Source organism: Adiantum capillus-veneris, chromosome 10 (genome assembly GCF_014529385.1).
Source record: "Adiantum capillus-veneris isolate H3 chromosome 10, ASM1452938v2, whole genome shotgun sequence".
Lineage (NCBI taxonomy): Eukaryota > Viridiplantae > Streptophyta > Polypodiopsida > Polypodiales > Pteridaceae > Adiantum > Adiantum capillus-veneris.
In genome coordinates, this window is record NC_140940.1 from 67,671,705 (window position 1) to 67,693,244 (window position 21,540).

The following is a 21,540-nucleotide window of genomic DNA, read 5'->3' on the forward strand; positions in this document are numbered from 1 at the left end:
TGAACCCCAATTATGCTAAGCAGGTTAAAGAGGAGTTGGACAAGCTTCTCCAAGTGGGATTTATAGTTCCAATTGATCAAGCAGAATGGTTGTCACCTATAGTGGTGGTTCCCAAGAAGTCAGGGAAGATCCGTGTTTGTGTGGATTACAGGAAGTTGAATGCAGCAACCATTGCAGATCCATTCGCATTGCCATTTGTGGATTCAATCTTGGATGATGTAGCAGAACATGAGATGTACAATTTTCTTGACGGATTTTCAGGGTATAATCAAATTCGGATGGCAGATGAGGATGTAGCTAAGACAGCTTTATTACTGAGTGGGGAGCTTTTGCATACACAGTGATGAGTTTTGGATTGAAGAATGGACCCCCTTCTTACTCCAAAGAAGCATTTAAAACATTTGAACCTTATTTGACAAAGTTCATGAGGATTTTTATGGATGATTTTTTGGTATTTGGTGAGAAGATTAACCATTTGGAATATTTGAGGAAATGTTTGGAAAGATGTCGTTTGTTTCGGATGTCTTTGAATCCATATAAGTGTGCAATTGCAGTCCAAAGAGGGAAATTGTTAGGGAATATCATTTCTAAAGAAGGGATTTTCATAGATTTAGACAAGATCATTGCAATTCAGAAGGTCGTAGCACCTGTTAATGTGAAGGAGATTTCCAGGTTCATGGGACAGATTAAGTGGCATAATCGGAATTTGAGGTATTTGGCAGATGTCAGTGCACCTTTGACTCATTCGACAAAGAAGGATGTTGATTTTATATGGGGAGATGCTCAGGAAAAGGCTTTTCAGTGTTTGAAAAAGATGTTAGTGGTATCACCTATTATTCAACCTCTAGATTGGCAGTTGCCTTTCCATGTGTTTGTGGATGCATCGGATATTGTAGTCAGAGCGGTGCTGATGCAGGAGAAGATCGCAATGGTTCAGACTAGTATATTATGCAAGTCGGATGTTGAAACCAGCTGAGAAGAACTATACTGTTACGGAGCGTGAGGCTTTAGGGCTGCAGTTTGCCTTGGAGAAATTTCGACATTACTTGTTGGGGCATAAAGTGGTTTTCCATGTGGACCATCAAGCACTTATCTTCTTAGTTAAGAAGCTGAAGCTGGAGGGTAGACTTGCCAGATGGATGCTTTTGTTGCAGGAGTTTGATTATACAGTGTTGCATACACAAAGGAATCAACATGCAGTGGCGGATTATCTTAGCAGATTGGAGCATTTTGAGGAGACTTCAGGAGTGTCAGATCAGTTGCCAGATGCGGATTTGTTTTCTGTACAGGGGCAGCATTTTGACAATTGGTATGACCAAATGTTGCAATTTTTGACAAATGGAGTGTTGCTTTCTAATATGTCATCAGATCAAAGGAAGAAGTTTGCATTGAGGAGTAGGCCATTTCTGATTATTGTTGGAGCATTGTATAGAAAGGGAGCATATCAGATCATCAGGAGATGTGTGCCTAATGAGAAGCAGAAAGCGGTTTTACAGGAAGTCCATTATGGAACAGCAGGAGGGCATTTTTCTGGAGAAATAACAGGAAGAAAGATCATGCAAGCTGGCTTGTGGTGGCTATTGTTGCTCAAGGATGCACATCAGTTTGCAAGGGGATGTTTTCAATGTCAAAAGATTGGACAACCTACTTCAATGGATAGGATGCAGGATCACCCAGTTTTACCACTTGAACCATTTCAAAAGTGGGGATTAGATTTTGTTGGGCCAATATCACCGAAGGCTAGCAGAACAGGAGCAAGATACATTTTGGTTGCAACAGACTATGCTACCAAATGGGTGGAAGCAGTATCTTTGAGGGATAATAAAGCGGCAAGTGTTGCTAGATTTTTGTATACAAATATTATGACGAGATTTGGATGTCCCATTGAGTTGGTGTCAGATCAGGGTGTGCATTTTTTGAATTCAGTAATTGCAGAGTTGACAGCTACACATATGATTTTGCACAAGAAGTCAACCCCATATCATCCGCAGGCAAATGGTCAAGCTGAGAGTACAAACAAGGTGCTAGTGAGAATTCTAAAATAGATTGTCTCAAAAAATAGAAAGGATTGGATGACAAATTGGATTCAGCTTTATGGTCGTTTTGTACAGCATATAAGGTTGCCACAGGGATGACACCTTTCAAATTGGTTTATGGGATTGAGGTTGTTGTTCCCATGGAGTATGTGATTCCAAGTCTGAGATTAACAGTTCAACATAGGCTGAGTCCTAAGGATTCTGTGTTGCATAGATAGAGGGAGTTGTTGAAGTTGGAAGAGAATCGGATTCATAGTGCATATGTAGCAGATATTGGACAAAAGAGACAACAAGCTTGGATGGCACGGCATGTTAAGTTCAAAATTTTTCAGCAGGGTGATTGGGTGATGTTGTACAATTCCAAGTTGGGACCACACCCAAGAAAACTGAAGTTAAGGTACTTTGGGCCTTATCAAATTGTAGAAGAATTAGGCCAAGGAACATTCATATTGAGGGATGTTTTTGGTACACATATTGTGAAACCAGTCAATGGTTTCAGGATGAAGAAATTTTATGGCAAGGTTCCCGAGATTCCGAAATGGATGGTAAACAAGGCTGAGGAAATTGGAGTGAAATGGGTGCAACCAGTGTTGGAGTTCAAGGTGGACTCTTTGGGGAGCACAGACCGCCATACAATGTCCAGCAGTGGGTTCATGTTGCAGAATGCGGTCGGATTTTGTTTTGACAAAAGTGCGGTATTGGAGAAAATCCGCAGTGGAAATGCCTTGGGTGGCATTGTCCAGGGGCTATGTCATCAAGGAAGTCACCAGTTTACGACGCGCAATGTTTTTAAGAGAGATTCCCTTGGAGTGAGTGGTCCAATCAACACACGTGCGCGGGATATTAACACGCACTTTTAGAATAAGGACCATCATGGGGTGGTCAACGCCCAATTTGAGGTGATAGGCCACACTCATTTTGCATGCAAGTATCCCGCGTTCGTCGTCAAAAGGAGCTTTACCACTGTGCGTGCGTTTCCTATCACCTTTGACGCCATGTCTTTTGAAAGCTTCAAAAAATCTGTTGCGCCTAAACAGCAGGAGTTAGGTGAGGAGGAGATGACGCAAACCCGATCAATGAAGATGGCCATGGAGGAGCTGTTACGCCCCTGTAGAGAAAGTATTCAAAGCGTGGAGGACATTGAGGGGGTAGAATCCGGTGGAGATGATGCTGTGGAGGAGATGGAGGTCGACGAGATGTTCGACGTTCATGATCGTGATACCGAGGTATGGCTGCACCGAGTTGGCCTTTATGAGTATGCATGTTTACCATGGGCTCTTTGGGAGAAGAATGAGTTTGCAGAGTCGGAGCTTTGCCACCTTAGGGAAAATGCTGGTTGTATCATGGAGGGAAGGATGTTTCCCCAAAGTTGGTGGCCGAGGTTTTCAAGGTTGCTCACAATCCTTTGTACAAGGCAAAGAAAGTGACAGATGCGATGATGAGGTCCAAATTTGGGCAGCCAGAAGGCAGTAGGGCTTATTATATGGTGCGGAATTGTGGCAAACTCTGCAGTACTCACTTATTTTGGTATTTGGATAGGGTTTGTTTGTTGGCAAAAACCGCCTATATGTCCAAAGAGGCATTTGCTCCAATTCATCATGCAGAGCGAGGGCAGAGGTGGATTGGGCATCCTTCCTTTTTTACAGGCTGCAGCTTTCAGATCCAAGGGATAAAAGGAGGTCACCGTCTGTTTCCAAGGTAGCTCCTTACTTGCATGTAATTTTCTCCTATGTGGTGCAGGTACCTCTCACACCCACACCCACCGAGCTTTGTTAAGAGTCCAGATGTGCAGAGTTTGGGTGATGCAAAGCGTCGGAAGTTGGATTGGGATATGCCTAGTGGGGACATGCTTAAATCTGCATTGGGCCAAGGAAGTAAGTTAGCAGAGCTGGCACAGATGAAAAGGTGCAGTCATCAGGGAAGGTCACCCTTTTCCCTTCTAGGACAGGATTGTAAAAGATCGACACCAAGAGCCGTACCGTAACTCTGTTTCCGCGGAAGGTTCGCGAGGGTTCACGGGAACAAACGACGGTGACGTAGGCCTTTAAAACAACCCCTTTTGCTAAACCTGCAAGTGTTAAAGTGGATGGGGTGTTCTCAGTTCAAGATGCTGTTCAGAGTTTGTCGGACTTGAATCGGTTTATCTGCAATCAGGAGGCTATGATCCTCACCCTCGAGATGCAAAAGGTAGATGGGGAATGCATTGATAGCTTGGAGTGTGAAGTCGGTCAGCTGTAGAGCCGGGTGGATGAAGTATTGAAGGAGAAGACATTATTACAGGAGGAGTTAGCTCGGGTCAGTGCGGATATGCGTAATCAGATTTCTGAGATGGCAGGAACTGCACAAGAGTTTCAGATATGGGCAGATGGGCTTAACGAGGCCACATAGAAGCAGTTTCATGAAGTGGAGGATAAGATTACACATCTTATTGTAGATAACAATTTCTTGATGAATAGGTTAACTCCATTGGTGGATCTGGAGAGGGCCACTTTGGATGGCCAAGGTGCCACAGGTGTTTTGATCTCTGATGCAGATGTGGATGTTTTGAAGAAAGAGGTGTTTGATTACACCAAGGAATTGTGGCACCAAGTAGCATGGCTTTTTCGAGAACACATGGCGAAGTCGATTGATATGTACAAGTCGTGGTTTGAAGCTGCTGGAGAGCATAAGGTTCGTGAGGAGAATGTCGCGTTGCGTGAGCGGAATGCTAAGTTGGAAATGCAATTGGAATCAATCCGCAAGCAACTGATGGAGCAGCATAGTAGTATTCAAAAGGGACCACAAGCTGCAAATGTGCAGAAACTACATGAGAGTAGCATGGAGACAGTTGCACAAGGTTCACTTCTTGTGGTTGAGGTGGATGCAGAACCACTGTCAGTACAATTACCTGTGGTAGAGGATGCAATTGTTAAAGTGGAGTAGAAGCAGGGGGACTGGATGCAGAAAATCAAAGTGGCTGAACATGGATCAAGGGATCATGTGTCCGAGGTCAGCCTTTGGCTCAACCCACCGGGATGTGCCAAGTGTTAAGGCTACACCTCGGTGGAGTAGGATTTTGGCTTTAAAAGTGACTATGTAATGAACCTTAATATGGGGATGTGTCTTTTGGGATCTTAAGTGTAGGGATGTTTATTTATGTCAAGAAGTGTTCGGCAATATACAGTTTTTCAGTTACGATGAAGAAGAAGATGTAATGGTGGATTCCTGCAAGATTAAGAAAGTGACAAATGTTTGGTCAACATTGTTGTCTTTCCTCTCTTTTTTGTATTCTCATCAATGTAGTATTTTAAATGCTTAAAGGAAGCAGTGAATCTTTCAAGAGTACGTGTGCAAGTCGGTATTGAAGTTTGTAGCAATGGCGGAATTCTGTGAATGTCAGAGTGTTTGTCAAATTGTTTGTCAGAGTAGGATGATGTTTAAATGAGAGAGAAAAGGACAACAATACAATGTGCTTCTCTTTCGCATTTCCTCGCTTAGGAGAACACCCACAACATCATCAAATTTGAGAGTATTTGTACTGGAGATAGAGTTACTTATAGCCAACACAAGGTTGTTCCAACTATGTGGCAAAGATGATAATATTAGGAGAGCTCGCTCTTCATGGTCAAAATTGACTTTCATCAATCGAAGCTGACTTATGTTGGTGTTGAAGTCATTTAGGTGTTTTGCAATTGAACCACTCTTTGCCATTTTTAGATTGAACAATGGCTTCAAGAGAAATACCTTATTGGATGTTGATGGTTTCTCGTAGAGGCCGTCAAGTGACTTTATTAAGTCCTCTGTGGTCTTCATCTCTGAAACATTAAAGGCCACTGTTGACGCCAAGCACAACCAGATTGTTTCCAATGCCTTTCGATCAAGGACAATCCAAGCTTCATCTGCAATTGTTGTGGGCTCCTTTGTAAGACCGCCTAGTGGCAAATAAAGATCCTTTCGGTAGAAGCAAACTTCAATCTGCATCTTCTAGTGTTGATCGTTGAACTTCTTGATCTTGAGCTTACCTTTCTCTGCCATCACTCCCACACTCAATTCAAGGAATCCTTTTCTTTATATATTTTAGCTACGAGAAAACCTTGCTCTGATAACAGTTGTTAGGAATAAAGACATAGCTAAATAGAGATTAGAGATAATTTTACACACAAGAGAGATAATAGAGAGAGAGAGAGAGAGAGAGAGAGAGAGAGAGAGAGAGAGAGAGAGATCTCACACACAATATACGTGGTTCACTCAATGTGGCTACATCCACAAGAAGCAATCACTTGGCTTTGCACTTCAATCTTGAAGTAGGTTACCAAGGGATTAGCAACCCATAATGGAACTACTGTCTTGCTTCACTCTCTTTCACCGCCTCACACACAATTTGTCTCACACCTTCACGATGCTTCAATGCCCTTTTGTGTGTCAAAGAGGTCTCATTTCATAGGCCAAGAGGGTTGCCCTCTCTCATGAGAGAGAGCCATCCATGTGCCCATGTGTAGACGCCCTTGTGTGTAAAAGTCCAAGTAGAAGTCGGCCACCGGCCATTGAATTTTGCCACCGACTATAGACTTTTTGCCACCGGCCATTGACCATTGACTATTGACCACCGACCAACCAACCATTGACAATCGGTTGATTGACCATCGACTATCGGCCAACCGGCCATTGACTATCCACTACTAACCAACCGGCCATTGACTATCGACCACCGATCGGCCCTTTTCCGGTCACTTTTTGATCGTCATCCTACCAAGATATTCAAGCGAAAAAGAATATGAATTTTGGTTTTTCGGTGACAAGCGATTTTTCTTATGCACAATGGCTTCTCCTCATAAGGGGGCCTTACAAATGTGCTTTTTTAGAATAAAAACTCCAATGGGGATTCATGCTCCATACTTAACAATAGACTTGTGCACTTTGTTGGGCTACTTCAATGATATACCACTTGCTGGGTTGCGAAGCCTTGGAATAAACAATCACCTACAAAAGAGGAACCATATTGCATGAGAAATAGAGTTAAAAGACTCAGGAAGAGGTTACAAAAAGATATGACCTACTTGTTCACAATGCTCGGGTAGTCTGAATGTGTCTCAAAGATTGGTCCTTGTTTTTGTTGAGACCACCTCAAGGAAACCTGATTCTCCTCTGTGCATGGTAGTAGCACGACCCTCCATGTTTACCTTGAACCATTGCACATTAAACAATTCCCCTTTGAATTCTCTGTAATCTACCCTCAAAATTTCCTCTAGCTTTTTGAAGGACATTTCTTCTGCTACAATCAAATCTACATCAGAGAATCATCGTGAGCTAGACTACTCAAATTTTGCCATGACCAACAATTGAACATGCATTGCTTTGTGTCAATCTGCTCTACCCTGAAGTGGCAACCTTTACATCATGCTACCATGTATGACTTGTACTATGACAATATGTTGAAATGAGCATCAGTGCCAAAAAAAACCACGTCACATGTTAGAGATTAGAGATTTGCTTTGGGGCTAGAACCCCATGAATACTTCCACTCCTCTTTTGTCACATGTTCACACTGTTGCGTGGCCCTTTCCATGGCATCGTGTAGCCATCTTCGACTCATAAACAATGGCAAGCATTTTCCTCTTCTAAAGGCATGTTGTGTAGCATGTCGCTTAGCCTTGGTATCATCATATAGGCAAGCCACTTCTACATCACTAATCAATTGATCTTTTTTTCGAGGTCCATGAGCATTGAGCCCCACCATCATAATCCTAGTCAGACACTTATCCTCAATTTTTTGCCAAACCATGTCACTTGCATGGTCCTCACCAAAGAGCCAACTCGCCAATGTACACTAACAACTATGGAACTAGCAACAACCCTCTGCCATGCTTCCCTTTGGGCGTGCCCTTTGAAGCACATATCCCTTAAGAATTTTTATGAAGCGCTCCAAGAAGAACATCCATCTGGAATGCATGGTGCCAGCCATTTCCACCACCTCATCAACTATGTGCACAAGGAGATACACTTGAATGGTACACATGGTGGTGGAAAAATGTATTGCATATATGCTAACACACTATGCAACATTTTGCTTCATGGAAGGAATGGAGGCAATGTTGATTTGCTTTTGAGAAATCCAATGAACCAATGTAGCAAGTATGAAATTTGTGGCCCAGATGATGGTGAAGGACAAAGAACCCTCAATAGCACAGGAAAAATAATCTGCAAAACAAGTTCAATGTTTTACATTTGTGAAGCATGCACTTTACTATGATCTAGGGTCGTTAATTTGAAGCACACTTGACACATTTTATGCCAATCATATGACTTCAAATCGGTGATCTTTCCTTCCTTCATGAACGCCATCCTAAGTAAATGCATTATGCCTATAGGCATTTACAAATCGTATGATCTCTTTCACTTTGTGATCTTGTTTCACTATCAAAATCCAAGGCACTTTTGGTAACTTTATTGACTTGTCATTTGCGGTTTGTGGCCAATACGGCTCCATACGGCCAATATCCCTAAGGTCAATCCTAGTGACAAGTGCTTGATGGTAAGTGTATCTTTCTTTCCAGTGAGATGGTTCCACAATAAACTGCCGACATTTTTGAATATGTTCATTGGATCAAGCAAGTGATTGATTCTCAATCTTGTCCAATATGGTAACTATACCATATCTCGAATCTCTTCATCCGTGGTGGAAAGCACCCTTCATACATCTCCTTTTACTCTAACCATTCTCAAGCGGACATCCTTACTGGCTCCTTTTCCAAGAATCCCTCTTGTATCTCATGGTTCTCTGGAAGATGTGTTTGATGACCTTCATAAATTTGTAGCCTTGGACCACACGTGATGCATGCATTGTAATCGCTATATTTAAATACTACACACACCACAAATTACTTCACATACCATAAAATAACAACCTTAAACCTTAATTGATGGTTATCATGCACTTCATGCTTACCTAAGCATTCTCCAAAACCAGGATAATCATGCATCATCCACATTAGAATGCCTCTGCATACATTGCATTGACGTGCATATCGGTTCATGTTCACTACTTTGATCCATATCCACAGTTGTTGTAACTCTTCAAGTAGGGGACAAAGATGTATATCCATACTCTTCACTTTGTACTGACCCGACACAATCAAGCTTAAGAATGAATGTCCTTTCTTAGTTGCTAGCCATGGTGTAATATTGTAGTTGAGAATGACAACTAGCCATACATTGTAAGATATTGATCGTTGTGGGAATGGGTTTAGACCATCTATAGCCAAGCCGAGGAGTAAATATCTTGGATCTTGTGCAAAATACGGACACTTGTTATCAATGTGCTTTCAAGCTGCACTATCCGCAGGAATCCTTAGCACACCATTTGAAGATTGATTCTCCTTATGCCATGATGCTAGAGCCATTGATTTGCATTGGAAAAAGTGCTTGACGTGAGGTAAAAGAGAAAAAATATGTGAGCACCTTTTGCAACACTTTTTGTCCTTGCATATCTTTTCATGTTTGCTTCACATTCAGGACATTTCTCCATGTCTACATACTCTTCTCTTAAAAAAACGCAATCATTAGGGAAAACATGAATTGAATTATAATTTCTCCCTAAATTTAGTAGAACCTTTCTTGTATCATCTTTCAAGGTTGGCATCACATTATTAGCTAGCAATAGTTGCTCTTTAAGTAGCCTATATACAGAGAAGCATCGTTGCACTTTTAAAAAAAATTCATTACACAATTGCAGTTAACACAACGTAGATAGTCACTTGAAAAGTTTTGTGACACTCATATCCAAACTTTTCTTGCATGTTGAGAAGAAGCAACATGTCTTTAATTTAGAAACTCTAGCTCCTTAATACAGTGGCGTGTCAGGCTCACATTCATACCATCGTAAACAAGGCTTTCTGAGTCCATGATCATTTCAATCATCTTGTCAATTTTTGACTCATACATCTCTTAGTCAATGTGATTCTTAGTGGCGGCACCCTCCAAGCTTGATGACACTTCAGGCATAGCTCTCATGTTTTTCGGTTGGACGGATTGCATGTGAACAAGCCTTGTGGGCTGTAGGATTGTTGTGTGATGTCCATTGTCTAAGTCCTAAAGAATTGAGGACTTATGGTTTTCAGTACAAAGTAAGTCTATGCTTTGGTACACACAATGGCCTTTGCTCACAAAGAGAGCACCCCCACAATAATTTGCACAAGTGGAACATCATGTTGGATTTCACCAAAGAAGGGGTACCACGGGTGAAATAATCGATTGGCGCCTTGCTTTGAGAGATGGCATCAAGTAGAGGCCCACCAACAAGGTAAAGCATGATTGTCGACCTTCATGAGAACCTGAGCTCTTGGACATACGATCCCCAAAGTTCCTTGAGATGACAAGGTTTTCATTGAAATAGGTTCAATCAAAGATTGGATGGCAGTTTACAAGTTGATGCTAAGGAGGATTAAAAAAAAAGGCCAGCTTGGTTAAACATCTTACCAAGTTCGAAGTCTCACTCAAGCGATACCTTCACCCCGTGCCACACAAATGGCTCACTTGATGTTGTAAACTTTAGTGCATCCCCTCTTATGTTGTAACTATTATGGATTTCTCTTAATAACAAGGCAATTTTGATGGTACAATTCATTGTTATGGTCGGATTAGTTGAGCATGACTCACACATTATGGCATACTTCTCTGATTCTATAGCATGGCTCAAATGATATGGAGTTGATGGTTAGGGTTTAGGATGGTGCAATCCAATTTCTATCTATAAGTAATTGAGCATGGCTCAAAATTTTATGGTGTATTTGTATGAGTCTTGAGCGTGACTCAAAAGTTTCTAGTCTATTTGTATTAGTCTTGAGCGTGGCTCAAAAGGTTAGCATGTGAGTGCGGCTCATAAGTTTTTGGTACCATCCATCTCGAACTACATTGAGAGAGTGTGAATTTATGTAACCCATTAATAACACAATCCTTAGTGCATTGGTTTTTGAGAACATGTATGGTGCCTACTTTACTTGGGCCTTATTTGAAACATGGATCGGGTAGTAGGTAGTACAATAGTGATGACTACTTGGAGTTGCCCTACTTAGAATTATAGTTTACGAAAATAATGTTGAGGGCTACTCTTGAGACAAGTGTAACAACTACATGTATGCCCTTGCTTGGCAATGTACCAAGAGACTTCATCTAAGACCCATGGGCTTTTGTTTAGCTTCTTTGTGAGTGCACAGCGGTATGGAAGTCATGAGAGACACCATTAACGCTTTATTGACTTTTAATGGTTTAAGCTAGCCTCATGATAGTTTTGATACTTCCTTTCTATTTAATCTCCATTGAAAGATTAACGATCGACATTGTTCAATGATAATTCTAGGTCCCTATTGGACCTTACCTGCAACAGCATCAGTGATGGGGTCTCATCACTCCACTATTGGGTTCTAACGAGCGACAATAATAAGTCTTTATGGATTGACTTGATTTGATTGCTTTTGAAGATTTAAGAAGCAAGGTGATGTCTACTTATACCATTCATTCATACCATTCATTCATTGGTGCTAGTTACGCTCATGATTGATTGACACCTCTCGTGCCATGTGAGATTAAGAATCCTCTTTCTTTATCTTTGCCCCTTTGTTCTACTGAGAACATTTATCACTTCTGGCTTACCCTCATTGCTCGTGAAGTCTTTATAGAAAAAGACAAGGTGAATGTGAACGCAGCGAAGTGTTTGCTGAGCCAGCCCACAGCTATGGCAGCCGTGGGACGTCTAGAAATGCTGCTCAATTCTCTCCCACTCCAGAGGCCTCTTTTGCAACAACGGACCCCTAATAAGCTCAAGGCAATGGTACGTGTTAACTCTTCCTTTTGTCTCTTATATGGAACAGTCCCCGTTTGTGTGTGTGTGTGAGAGAGAGAGAGAGAGAGAGAGAGAGAGAGAGAGAGAGAGAGAGAGAGAGAGAGAGAGAGAGAGAGAGAGAGAGAGAGAGAGAGAGAGAGAGAATAGCCATCGCTTCATTGCTTGTGCTCTTGCCAATAATGCATTCAAGTTGGGAGGTATTTTGCTTTGGAACGTTTCTTTGCCCACCACACTGCTGCGGTCATGTCTGTGGCAAATGCACGAATCTGAATGAACGGCATCTTGGCGGCGACATTCATTGCTTGATTAGCATGACTGCTTTGAAGTTTGCCATCTTGGTTATGGGCTTTTCGTGTTAATGTCCAGTATTGGACGTCTAGCCTTTGTACATAGTTTTTTGATTGGTTGTTTGACCATGAGAGAGAGAGAGAGAGAGAGAGAGAGCTCTTACGGAATCCCGCCTTTGTAGATTTGTTGCAGTATTTCTGATACAGGTGGTAAGGGTCACACTTCTAAGACAGCCAACCCAAAAAGGACGCGCCAACAAATTCAAGACAGGATTAATGCAGACCTTGCGCGCAAATATCCATCAGATGATGAGGACAATGGCGGAGAGGACCCACTTTATATTGAGGAAGATGATCCTAATTGGCTAGATGAGCCAGATGATGGATGGGGCTACAAAGTCTCAGACATTTTCAAAGAAGATTTTGGAATTAAGAATCGCAAGAAGTACAACAATGATAGTGATGATGATGTCAATGACATTCCAGAAATGGACTGGGATCTCCAGCCTGAGACTTTTGCTGCAGTTGATGTGGATGCTGCGAGCTGGACGTCAACAGTTTTTGGTGATCCAAGCCCTTTGGTTGCCTTAATCTATGAAAGATATGGAAAAAAGTAAGCTTTGTGACTCTTTTTCCTTGATATTTGTGCATGCATAACGTTCTTTCTTGCACTCCATTGCTGCCAAGCTTGCTAATTTTGGACACTCCTTTCATGCTTATGACAGAGGTCGTGAGTGTTATCATGTGCTTCGAGAGCTGGAGGATGCTGCTAATCGTATGTGGGAAACCAAACGATTGCCTCCCCGGGTACAAAGCTCAATCCACTTCTTTTTCAATATTAGAATGCTGTGCCCTCCCAACGTGCGCTGCTGGTAGACAGGGGAGAGTTGGTATGTTGTTATGGCCGAGTATTTATACTCGAATGGTCGCTTTTGAGTATGAAAGGTTTATTGAAACTGTGACCATATGACTTTAGCAACAAAAAGGCTTAACTATACATGTCGCTAGACAGCTATAAGGTAGCATGATAAGTGAATGAAGGTTGAGTAATGGGTGATAGCAAAAGCTTATTTTTATGTTGTTGAAAGTGCCTATCAAAGTGGAATTGTAGCCTAGCTCTTTCTTGGAAGGCGGAGATTGTTTTGAAGGTGCACAGCGTAGGTGGTTTGAATTTTTTTGAGATCAATGCTGATGACTACTTTAAGTTTGTATTTTGAATCACCCATGGCCCTGAAATGATACTAGGACTTTAGACATAAGCTGCTTGGATGCGAAGTTAAAGGTATTCTTTAGCTCACCATCCTTTGGTACTTCCTGTTAGCTTAAAAGATCCAGTGGTATACAAGCTTTGTTACATCATCTTAATGCCAATTGTGACACATAGTCTTGCTTGCCAGTCTTCTCCCTAGTAAACTGCTTTGGTCTTCTTCCCATTTCCTTTGTGGGGCTTCAACACACTCATCCCGGCGCCTCAAGCCTGTCAAGCTTTCATGGCCATCAACCACGGTCTTCCTGAAATTAACGGGTAGCCCTCCCCTTGTTGGCATAACATTAAAATCAACCTCCACTTCAACTTCACACACTTTCAAACTCACACCAATCACTACTCCCTAACACTTTACCCGTCAAACCAAGTCGATGCAAAACCTGTTCACTCATCACATATATCTGTGCTCTATCACCAATATGGACATTGGAGACGCTGACTCTTCACGCATCCACTACAGGAACACTGTCCTTTAAGTTTCCATCTAGAAGAAATCACGCAGTTACCAATGACCATCATCCCCCCCCCCCCCCCCCCCCGGGCTCCACCCCTTCCTTTTTCCTGTAGTAGCAGAGAGCATGCTTGCGCCGTCATTCTTCGTGTTCTTTCTTGCAGATTATGGTGGCTGTTTCAGCGAATCATGTGACCTTTTTTGACCTCCTCTCCCCATCAGTTTTCACCCCTCTTCCAGGAGCAGGTTGAGTCTTTATTTTGGAACATATTCAGCCATCTTCCTCACAGATTTCAGCCCTCATAAATTAGCATTTCAGCCCCTCAATTCATCACAGCAGGTCCTCATCGTCCCTATCCAGTTGTGCGTCATCTACATGCGATAGATTCATCTTACATGTGTTGTACCTCTGATTACTTCGTAGCGGCTAAGGAGGTATATTCTTCAGCTCTCCATCTATCTACATCTCTCAGTTTTTCTATTTCTCAGTTGGTATACTTTGAGTATTTCACTACTGCACTTTCAATTGTACATAGAGTAGTGGGTAGGTGACTGATAACTGGTTTGGTAGGAATGGCTCTCTATGACCTTGGTGTGAGAGCTTCGAATCCTTAATCAAAGGTTTCTTTTGTACAAGCAAATTGATAGCAGATGGCTACTGATCATGATGTCTAGGCCCATGGCTATGGTCTCTTGGAACACGGAGGCCAAATGAGTTACAGGAGAATTGGAGAATCTGTTCTCACATGCAAGAATAGTTGGGACTGTTGCCAGAAAAGGTGGCAGCCTGCCAGGTTGGAGGCCATATCAACAACGTAGGCCTTAACTCATCAGCATGCCCTTCAGCAGTAGCAACAGCACTCGCATCACCCGTCACAAAACCCGTTACCCCTCAGCACATAGGCAATCTGTCATTCCCTATCAAAGAAAGGTCGTTGTAGGGGATCAAGGTTAACGACTGCCTTGCATAAGGGAGGATGAAGGCATTTGACCCAAGCTAACTGAGTTTGCAATCCTTTGCAGCGGGTTCTAGAGCTATTGGGATTTGTTATGAGGCGAAGAGCAATGGCTTTAAATGCAGGAAGTTGCAGTCAAGATTAACTTTATGTTTGTCATTGATCTAAAAAGACATGAAGGCGTTGATCTGATGCACAGATCAATAGATGCTTTAAGTTCATTTAATCCAATGTGTTAAGCTAATGGTATTGTAGTTGGCTTATCTTGCCTAAGGACCACCTGGCAACCTGCTTGTTATGGAGTGAATTGCTTATGCCGGTGCGGCCTGTATTGATGCATCGACCGATTATTTTGTTTTTCTGTCATCTTGTTAAGCAAATTTATTCATTTCTGATTTGTGCCAGTAATCTTGATTAGAGAGGGATTGCATATTTTAATCCTTCCTGTGTCTTTTTGTAGCTTGTAAAAATACATGCATCTTTTGAGGAGGATCTTGTTGGCGCGATAGGAATCAAAGAAATTCCAACACTTCTGTTTATCAAGGGACAAAAGTTGATACACTATCAGTCAGGTAAATATTTGGCCAAAGCCACATTTTAAAATGCAGTTTGCTTGGAAATGTAAACACATGTAAACCTATGCAAGTTTTGGTTGTGCAATGTAGCTGCATGTTATGGCATCAAACAACTGTCCATGCAGACAAAGAAGTTGTGGGCTAGTATCCATGCAACTTAAAGTCATTGCAAATATTTGCATTGAGAGTTTATCAATTTACAGCTGGGAATGTCAAGACTTTGTCTTCTTCTGTTTCATTGTGTGGGTCTATATTGAGTAAGGCCGAGGCATATGGTTGTGTCCTCTGCCTATTTAGAAAACGAGGACAACAGGAATGAAAGAAAGTGCTACAAAATGAAGTGAACTGGGCTGGGAGGTGGGGGGTTGTACATACATGTGTATGGGAGATGAAGGGATGGAGCCCTAAATCTATGGCTGTGAAGCTATATGCTTGGGGAGTATAATCACGATTTGCATGTTTCTAGCTAGCTCTATCCGGTCACCAAACTTGGGTGCTAAGATATCATGCATGGGTGTGCACTGTGTAAGGGGTGAAGAGCCCACAAAGAATAACGGCAGGATCTGAGAAGGCTTGCTTTATCTCCTCGTATAGGCCTGCTGGTGTTGCGCCCAAATCTTTGTGATTTCCCTTCAATGTAGGCTCGGGGCTCGATATCCGATTTGCTTAGGGCCGATTGTGGGACTCGATAGCATGTGCTTGCTATAATGGGACTCCTTTCTGGGTTATGGTTGCTTAATTAGTATCACTTAACAACTAGAATTCTAAAATGAATTATTAGAATAACTAGATTCATAAGTGAGGTTATATTTTGGATGCCTCATAACAGGATGACATTTTATTGAAGACAAAAAATTCCGAGGACCATCTGTGGATAGTGCGTCACACAAGCGGAATGATTAGAGCAATGTGAAAGGGATTAATTTCTAGGCGACTTGAGATGCTAACTTATGATACGTCACATTGGATGGGTGACATAGATTATCTAGAGAGTATTTAGAAGGGGTATTCGACCATGTGGAACGAACATTTCTGATGCGTCACAAGATGGGTGACTGAGAGCATCGCTAAGGATCTGTTATGTAAGCTTGATAAATGAGAGATTGAGATATGGGTACTTCTAGTGTGTCATAGACTCACAAGATCGGTGATAGAGGCATTGAGATGGAAATATTCGATGGCCTAAGTAGATCATAGATCAAGATAGAGTAAGTATTGTGTGTAGACAGTGTAAGTGACTCAGGGGCCAACGCTTACAGGAGTGGAATTCCCCCAATCCTTGTCTTCTATCTATAGTGTGATGTTCTTTCTCTCTTTAGAGTTCCAAGTATTTGCGTGAGATTAGAGGTACTAATCCTAGAGTTAGACTAAAACTTCATACTTAAGATTAAACTGAGACTTAAGAGATGAGAACACTTAATGAATTGATTTGATTGATTGGTTGAAATTGAGTACAATAGGCTCCTTATATAGGAGGCGAACAGTCACAAATGAAAAGACATGTCTCATGGTGAAGAGACACGACTTTAGACGTAAAGACACATCCTTTGGACGAAGAGTTGCAACCATTGGGTGAAGGGGTGTGACCAATTGTCGAAGGAGTGTGGCTCTTGGCGAAGAGGCATGTCTCTAGAGCGAAGTCGTGACCATTCAAGTGTAGGGGTCCTCCTTGGCATGTCCCTTCTCATATTTGCAACTAGGACTAGATGTAATAATGTAAGATAGTCATAATCGTGACATTCTCTCCCATTTAAAATGAGAGCCTCAGTTAAAGAAATGACTTCTGATGTTGATAGAACTCTAGAAAAGCATTGAATCTCCGAAAATCTTCATTCTTTGAGTTATTTGGAAACTTTGTCTTGAACTGTTGCTTCTTGCGAAACCTTTTTGCTTTGACTGCTAAATCCTATGTCATTGCATTGTTCAAAGACTATTTAAAGGAATGTGGCTTTACCAGGTTGACTTCAACAAGAGAGTGATCTTCAAAATTCTTCATGTGATGTAAGACTTGTTATGCAAAATCTTGTGAAACATTTGGCGAAGAGGAAATCTTCTCAAGGCATTCTTCAAATGGTGGGTAACTTCAACTTTACTAATCATTAGAGAGGATTTTGGATTAGGATTGCAATCATCTTCCAATAATGAATCCCAAAATTCTTCAGAATCATCTTTAGAAACTGTCTCTACATGACTTGCAATTGGAATATGGCTCCAAAACTGAAGGATTGCATTGAGTATGCCTTATAAGGATAGTCGTATCTGCCGAGACACGAATTGTATTGACCACATATCTTCCTTGATCTTTAGCAAAAGCCGGTTGCTTGGAATTTGATGATGTTTCTACATTGGAATTTTTTCTCAAATTAGACGGATATGGTTTCTTTGACATTAATACCATCTATGATCACCACCACAAATTATACATTATCCATCCTTCTTTGAAGTTGAAGAAGCATTTGACGAAGAGCCTTGCCGAGTATTAGAAAGCCGATCTTGAGAAAAATCACGTCCTTTACCACGATTAAGTGGAACATTTGAGAGAGATCTGCTTTGAAACTGTTTATCTTGAGAGTAGAATCTTGAAGTTGAATAAGGCACCATTGATTACTGTTTGAATTGTGACTGTTGTTGTTGACTTTGGCTATAACGTTCTCCGCAATCGTGCTTTGGAAAGTGAGCTCTGTTTGAAGATCGGTCACTAAGGAGAAAGTTCCGTGTAGAGCACAATTATCGCCAGAACGTTCCACGCAGGCGATTGCAGCATCCAAGGTGGTAGGGTCGTACTTGTGAACATTATCCTTCTGGGTTGGCTCAAGCCCGTCTATGAAACTTAGTTTATTAGAGGTGTTGAGATTCTCTATCCCCACAGTTAATCTTTGAAACTCTGTGATATACGTGGCCAAGGAACGAGTCTGGCTTAGGTGGCAAAGAGAGGACCGGACATGAAAATCCGCATTGACAGGTTTGAACGCCTTGCGAATAGCGCGCCGGAATTTATCCCAAGAAGGTGTATGTTTGTTATCAGCAACCCGTCGTTGCCAACAAAGAAATGTTGTCTTTTAACAGAGAACTAGCAAGTGCAATCTTTTTGCTTTCGACTAAATCCGTGTTGGACAAGTAGACCTCCATCTTGAATAGCGGCGACCATTACAAGGCTCAGAGAGTTTAACGTCTAGTTTCTTCTTGTGAGAATTATCAAAAATTTTATGAACTAGTTGAAGTTCACGATTGTCTATCTCAGCAGTTGGGTCTAGAATCTTTGGAAGAAGATGGCGGAGAAGCAGCATGTGGAGTCCGAGAAGCAGGATGGGGAGTTCGTGAAGAGGTTTGCATTTGCAATTGCTTCAGGCAAATATTGATTGCTGCGAGGCTGGTTGAAAGGGCAGCCATTTGCTCCTTGATAAGAGCAAGGGCGTCCTCTGATTGGCCTCCTCCATCCTGAGATGTCGGCATGGTCATTTCTCAAAGAGAATTTTGGCAAGGGGAGGTTGGAGAGGTGTGTGGCCCGTAGATGGGCGAAGCTAATGCAGATTCATTGCCAAGTTCTGCCAAGAGATCGGATCCAAGGTTGGAATCTGTGATGTCCTCGACCTTGCCAATAGGAGGCGACTGTGCTGCAGGTACCAAGCCAGGAACCGGTTGCTTGATAGGAAAACAAGAAAACATTACCTTAGTGTATGTATGGTAGAGTCTTCTCCTCGCTTTGGGAATTATCGAAGAATCTTGGTGGCGTAGTCGTCTGTCTTTCTCTTTACCTTCACTTGAAGACCACCGATTTTGTTGCTTGGATTGAGAGAAAGGAATGAGATAAACGAGATTCAAGCTATGGAAAGCTTGAGGGTTCGGAGAGAGGAGAGGAAGAGTGTAATGGGAAGAAGGTCAAGTTATGAAAAACTTCCAAGGTGGTACTATATGTAATGTACGGTACGTACTGTACGTCGTTCTGTATGGGTAAATTTTTTATGTGCGTGAAAATACGCACCTTTGTAAAAAATCAGTAAATGAGAGAAAATTTGTAAAAAAATATGTTATTCATTAGAGATTAAGAAAATGTATATCATGCAAACTACTTGGGACAAATTACTACACATTATCAATTGGAGATTCACTAGCCAAGTACCAAGTAACGATCGTGTAAAACATACATTAAACATTTGTATCTGGTGACAAAAGAACAATGAAAAACCTTCAAGCATTCATCAATGAAAGTACATGTTAACAATCGAACAATGAAAGTGTACATACTACATAATAAAGAGTCAGAAGTGTGAACATAACATTGCTTCAAGTAGCCCACAACTGCTAATAAGGAGCGACCCACAATCGTGACAAATGTTAAGCCAAAATGGCTCCTAATAGAGCATACTTAAATAAAAACACCTTGCTGAAATATGTGAAAATGTTTGGACCCTCGTCGCTGCCATGAGGCCGCCAAAAAAAAAAGAAAAATTTCAAAAATAAATAAATCCGTACAGTACGATCAGTCCATGTACAGTACGGATCAGTACGGACGTCCCGTTTAGTACGGATGAGCACGTACGAACTGATCCAACCTAGAAAGCTTCATTAGGGTTTTGGCCATGGCTTCTCTTGAAGAGGGTGTGTGTGTGTGTGTGTGTGAAAGAGGCTTAGCTATGGCTTTCTCAAGCTTACTCTCAAGTTTTCACCTTGAGAAAATGAAGGAGAGAAGTGTAAAATGAGAAGAGAAGCCCTCTCTGTGTGCACATTTTAGATAAGTGCCTTCACTTATCTTGATAGCTTATCTTCCTTATCAATAAGTGTCACATGCACATCTAACCCTATGTGTACGTGGACAAGCTTCTTCATGACATGGGTTCAGTTCAGTTAGCCAAGCTTAGGAAGTGTTCTGGCACTTTTGTGAGTCTGTTTGCAGACCGTGCATGTCCAAACACTTAGAGTAGATGCATATCCTCTGGTTGCACACAGCATGATCATCAGATTTTCATTAGAACCCATAAGGAGCATTTTTACAATGCATAGACCTATTTTTCCTATTCGACATTTTTCACTTATTATTTTTAAGTGACTTTTGTTGGAAAATGGATAGGGCAAATTCACTAAGCAAGTACATAAGAAAACCCTAGCGCTAGCATTTCTGGCAAAAGAGGTAGCAGGAACTCCGCGTTCAACAGGCAACTTCTCAGCAAGACCCCCATCAACAACCCTAGCTTTTTTGCATCAACAAAGGCTTAGCGTTGCACGCATTTTGAGAACCCCGTTTTTTGTAAATTTGTACATACGGACACGAGGTCCGATCTCAAAAGTGTGTATGGGCTTTCTTTTTGTGAGATTTTTAACTTGGTTTAGCAAGCACATGTACATGCACTGCAAGTCGCTAGTCTAGTGACAGCTGTCGGGCTACTATAAGTGCCCGTGAGTGAGTTTTTTGAAGTGAGCCTTGTATATAACTTAAACTCATGTACAAACTTAAAAAAAGTTCAGCCAAAGATCAGAAATTTGCAGGTTTTAGCTCGTTCTGTCTCCTTGGTGCTCTTGGATGCAGTTTTTTGCCCCGACTAGCCTTCTCTATGTGTAGTCGTGTTGGGACAGCTCTCTGTTCGCGTCAATTTTGCTCATGGGGGCGTATGGAATCAATTTTGGTCATCTTCAGCTTTCTCGCCAGTCATTTTTCAAGCTCTCTCAAGCTTTAAAGTGCCCCAATTGGAGTTGTGCTCATCAGGTTACGACTAGTTCTCTGCAGGGTTATGGCTATGGCAGCCTAGTGGCAAATTGTGTGTAGACAGATTCGGAGGGCATGTATCTATGAATTGTGGAATTGATGTTGAAGTTGTGGTTTTGTGATGTCCAATGGTGAAAGGGGAGGCCCTTGTCTTCATATGCATTGGTCGGCGTGTGCTGTAAATCCGTGCTTTGACAGGGTTTTGCTCCTATGTGACATAGTCTCTTGGGTGGGCGACGGCTAGTAAATTCCCAAGGGTCTACTCCTATTGGACTTGTGGTGTTTCAAAAGGATTTTGCGAAGCTTTTGGTGTCTTGTAGTTCTCTTTCAACGCTCTTGGGTGACATCGCTATAGAGGTGTTTCAGTTTGCTTGTTTCCCAATAGCGTTTTCATCCCGGATCAGCCCTGGCGTTCTTGCACAGCAGATCAGCCCCGGTAGCAGCAAGACA

At 41.9% G+C, this 21,540-nt stretch overlaps 1 protein-coding gene and 1 pseudogene across 1 annotated transcript in view; both read left to right on the plus strand.

The window, feature by feature from the left end:
* Positions 1–2,536: 2,536 nt before the first annotated feature.
* Positions 2,537–3,083, plus strand: LOC147448992 (uncharacterized; annotated as a pseudogene).
* Positions 3,084–11,651: 8,568 nt separating this feature from the next.
* LOC147448993 (thioredoxin-like fold domain-containing protein MRL7 homolog, chloroplastic) overlaps positions 11,652–21,540 on the plus strand; it is a 45,234-nt gene continuing 35,345 nt past the window's right edge. Inside the window, exons 1-4 of the mRNA XM_086521379.1 lie at positions 11,652–11,841; positions 12,323–12,753; positions 12,866–12,947; positions 15,275–15,386. Of these exons, the coding sequence (XP_086377505.1) occupies positions 11,746–11,841; positions 12,323–12,753; positions 12,866–12,947; positions 15,275–15,386 (721 nt within the window). The 5' untranslated portion in view covers positions 11,652–11,745. The remainder of the gene's footprint in view (positions 11,842–12,322; positions 12,754–12,865; positions 12,948–15,274; positions 15,387–21,540) is intronic.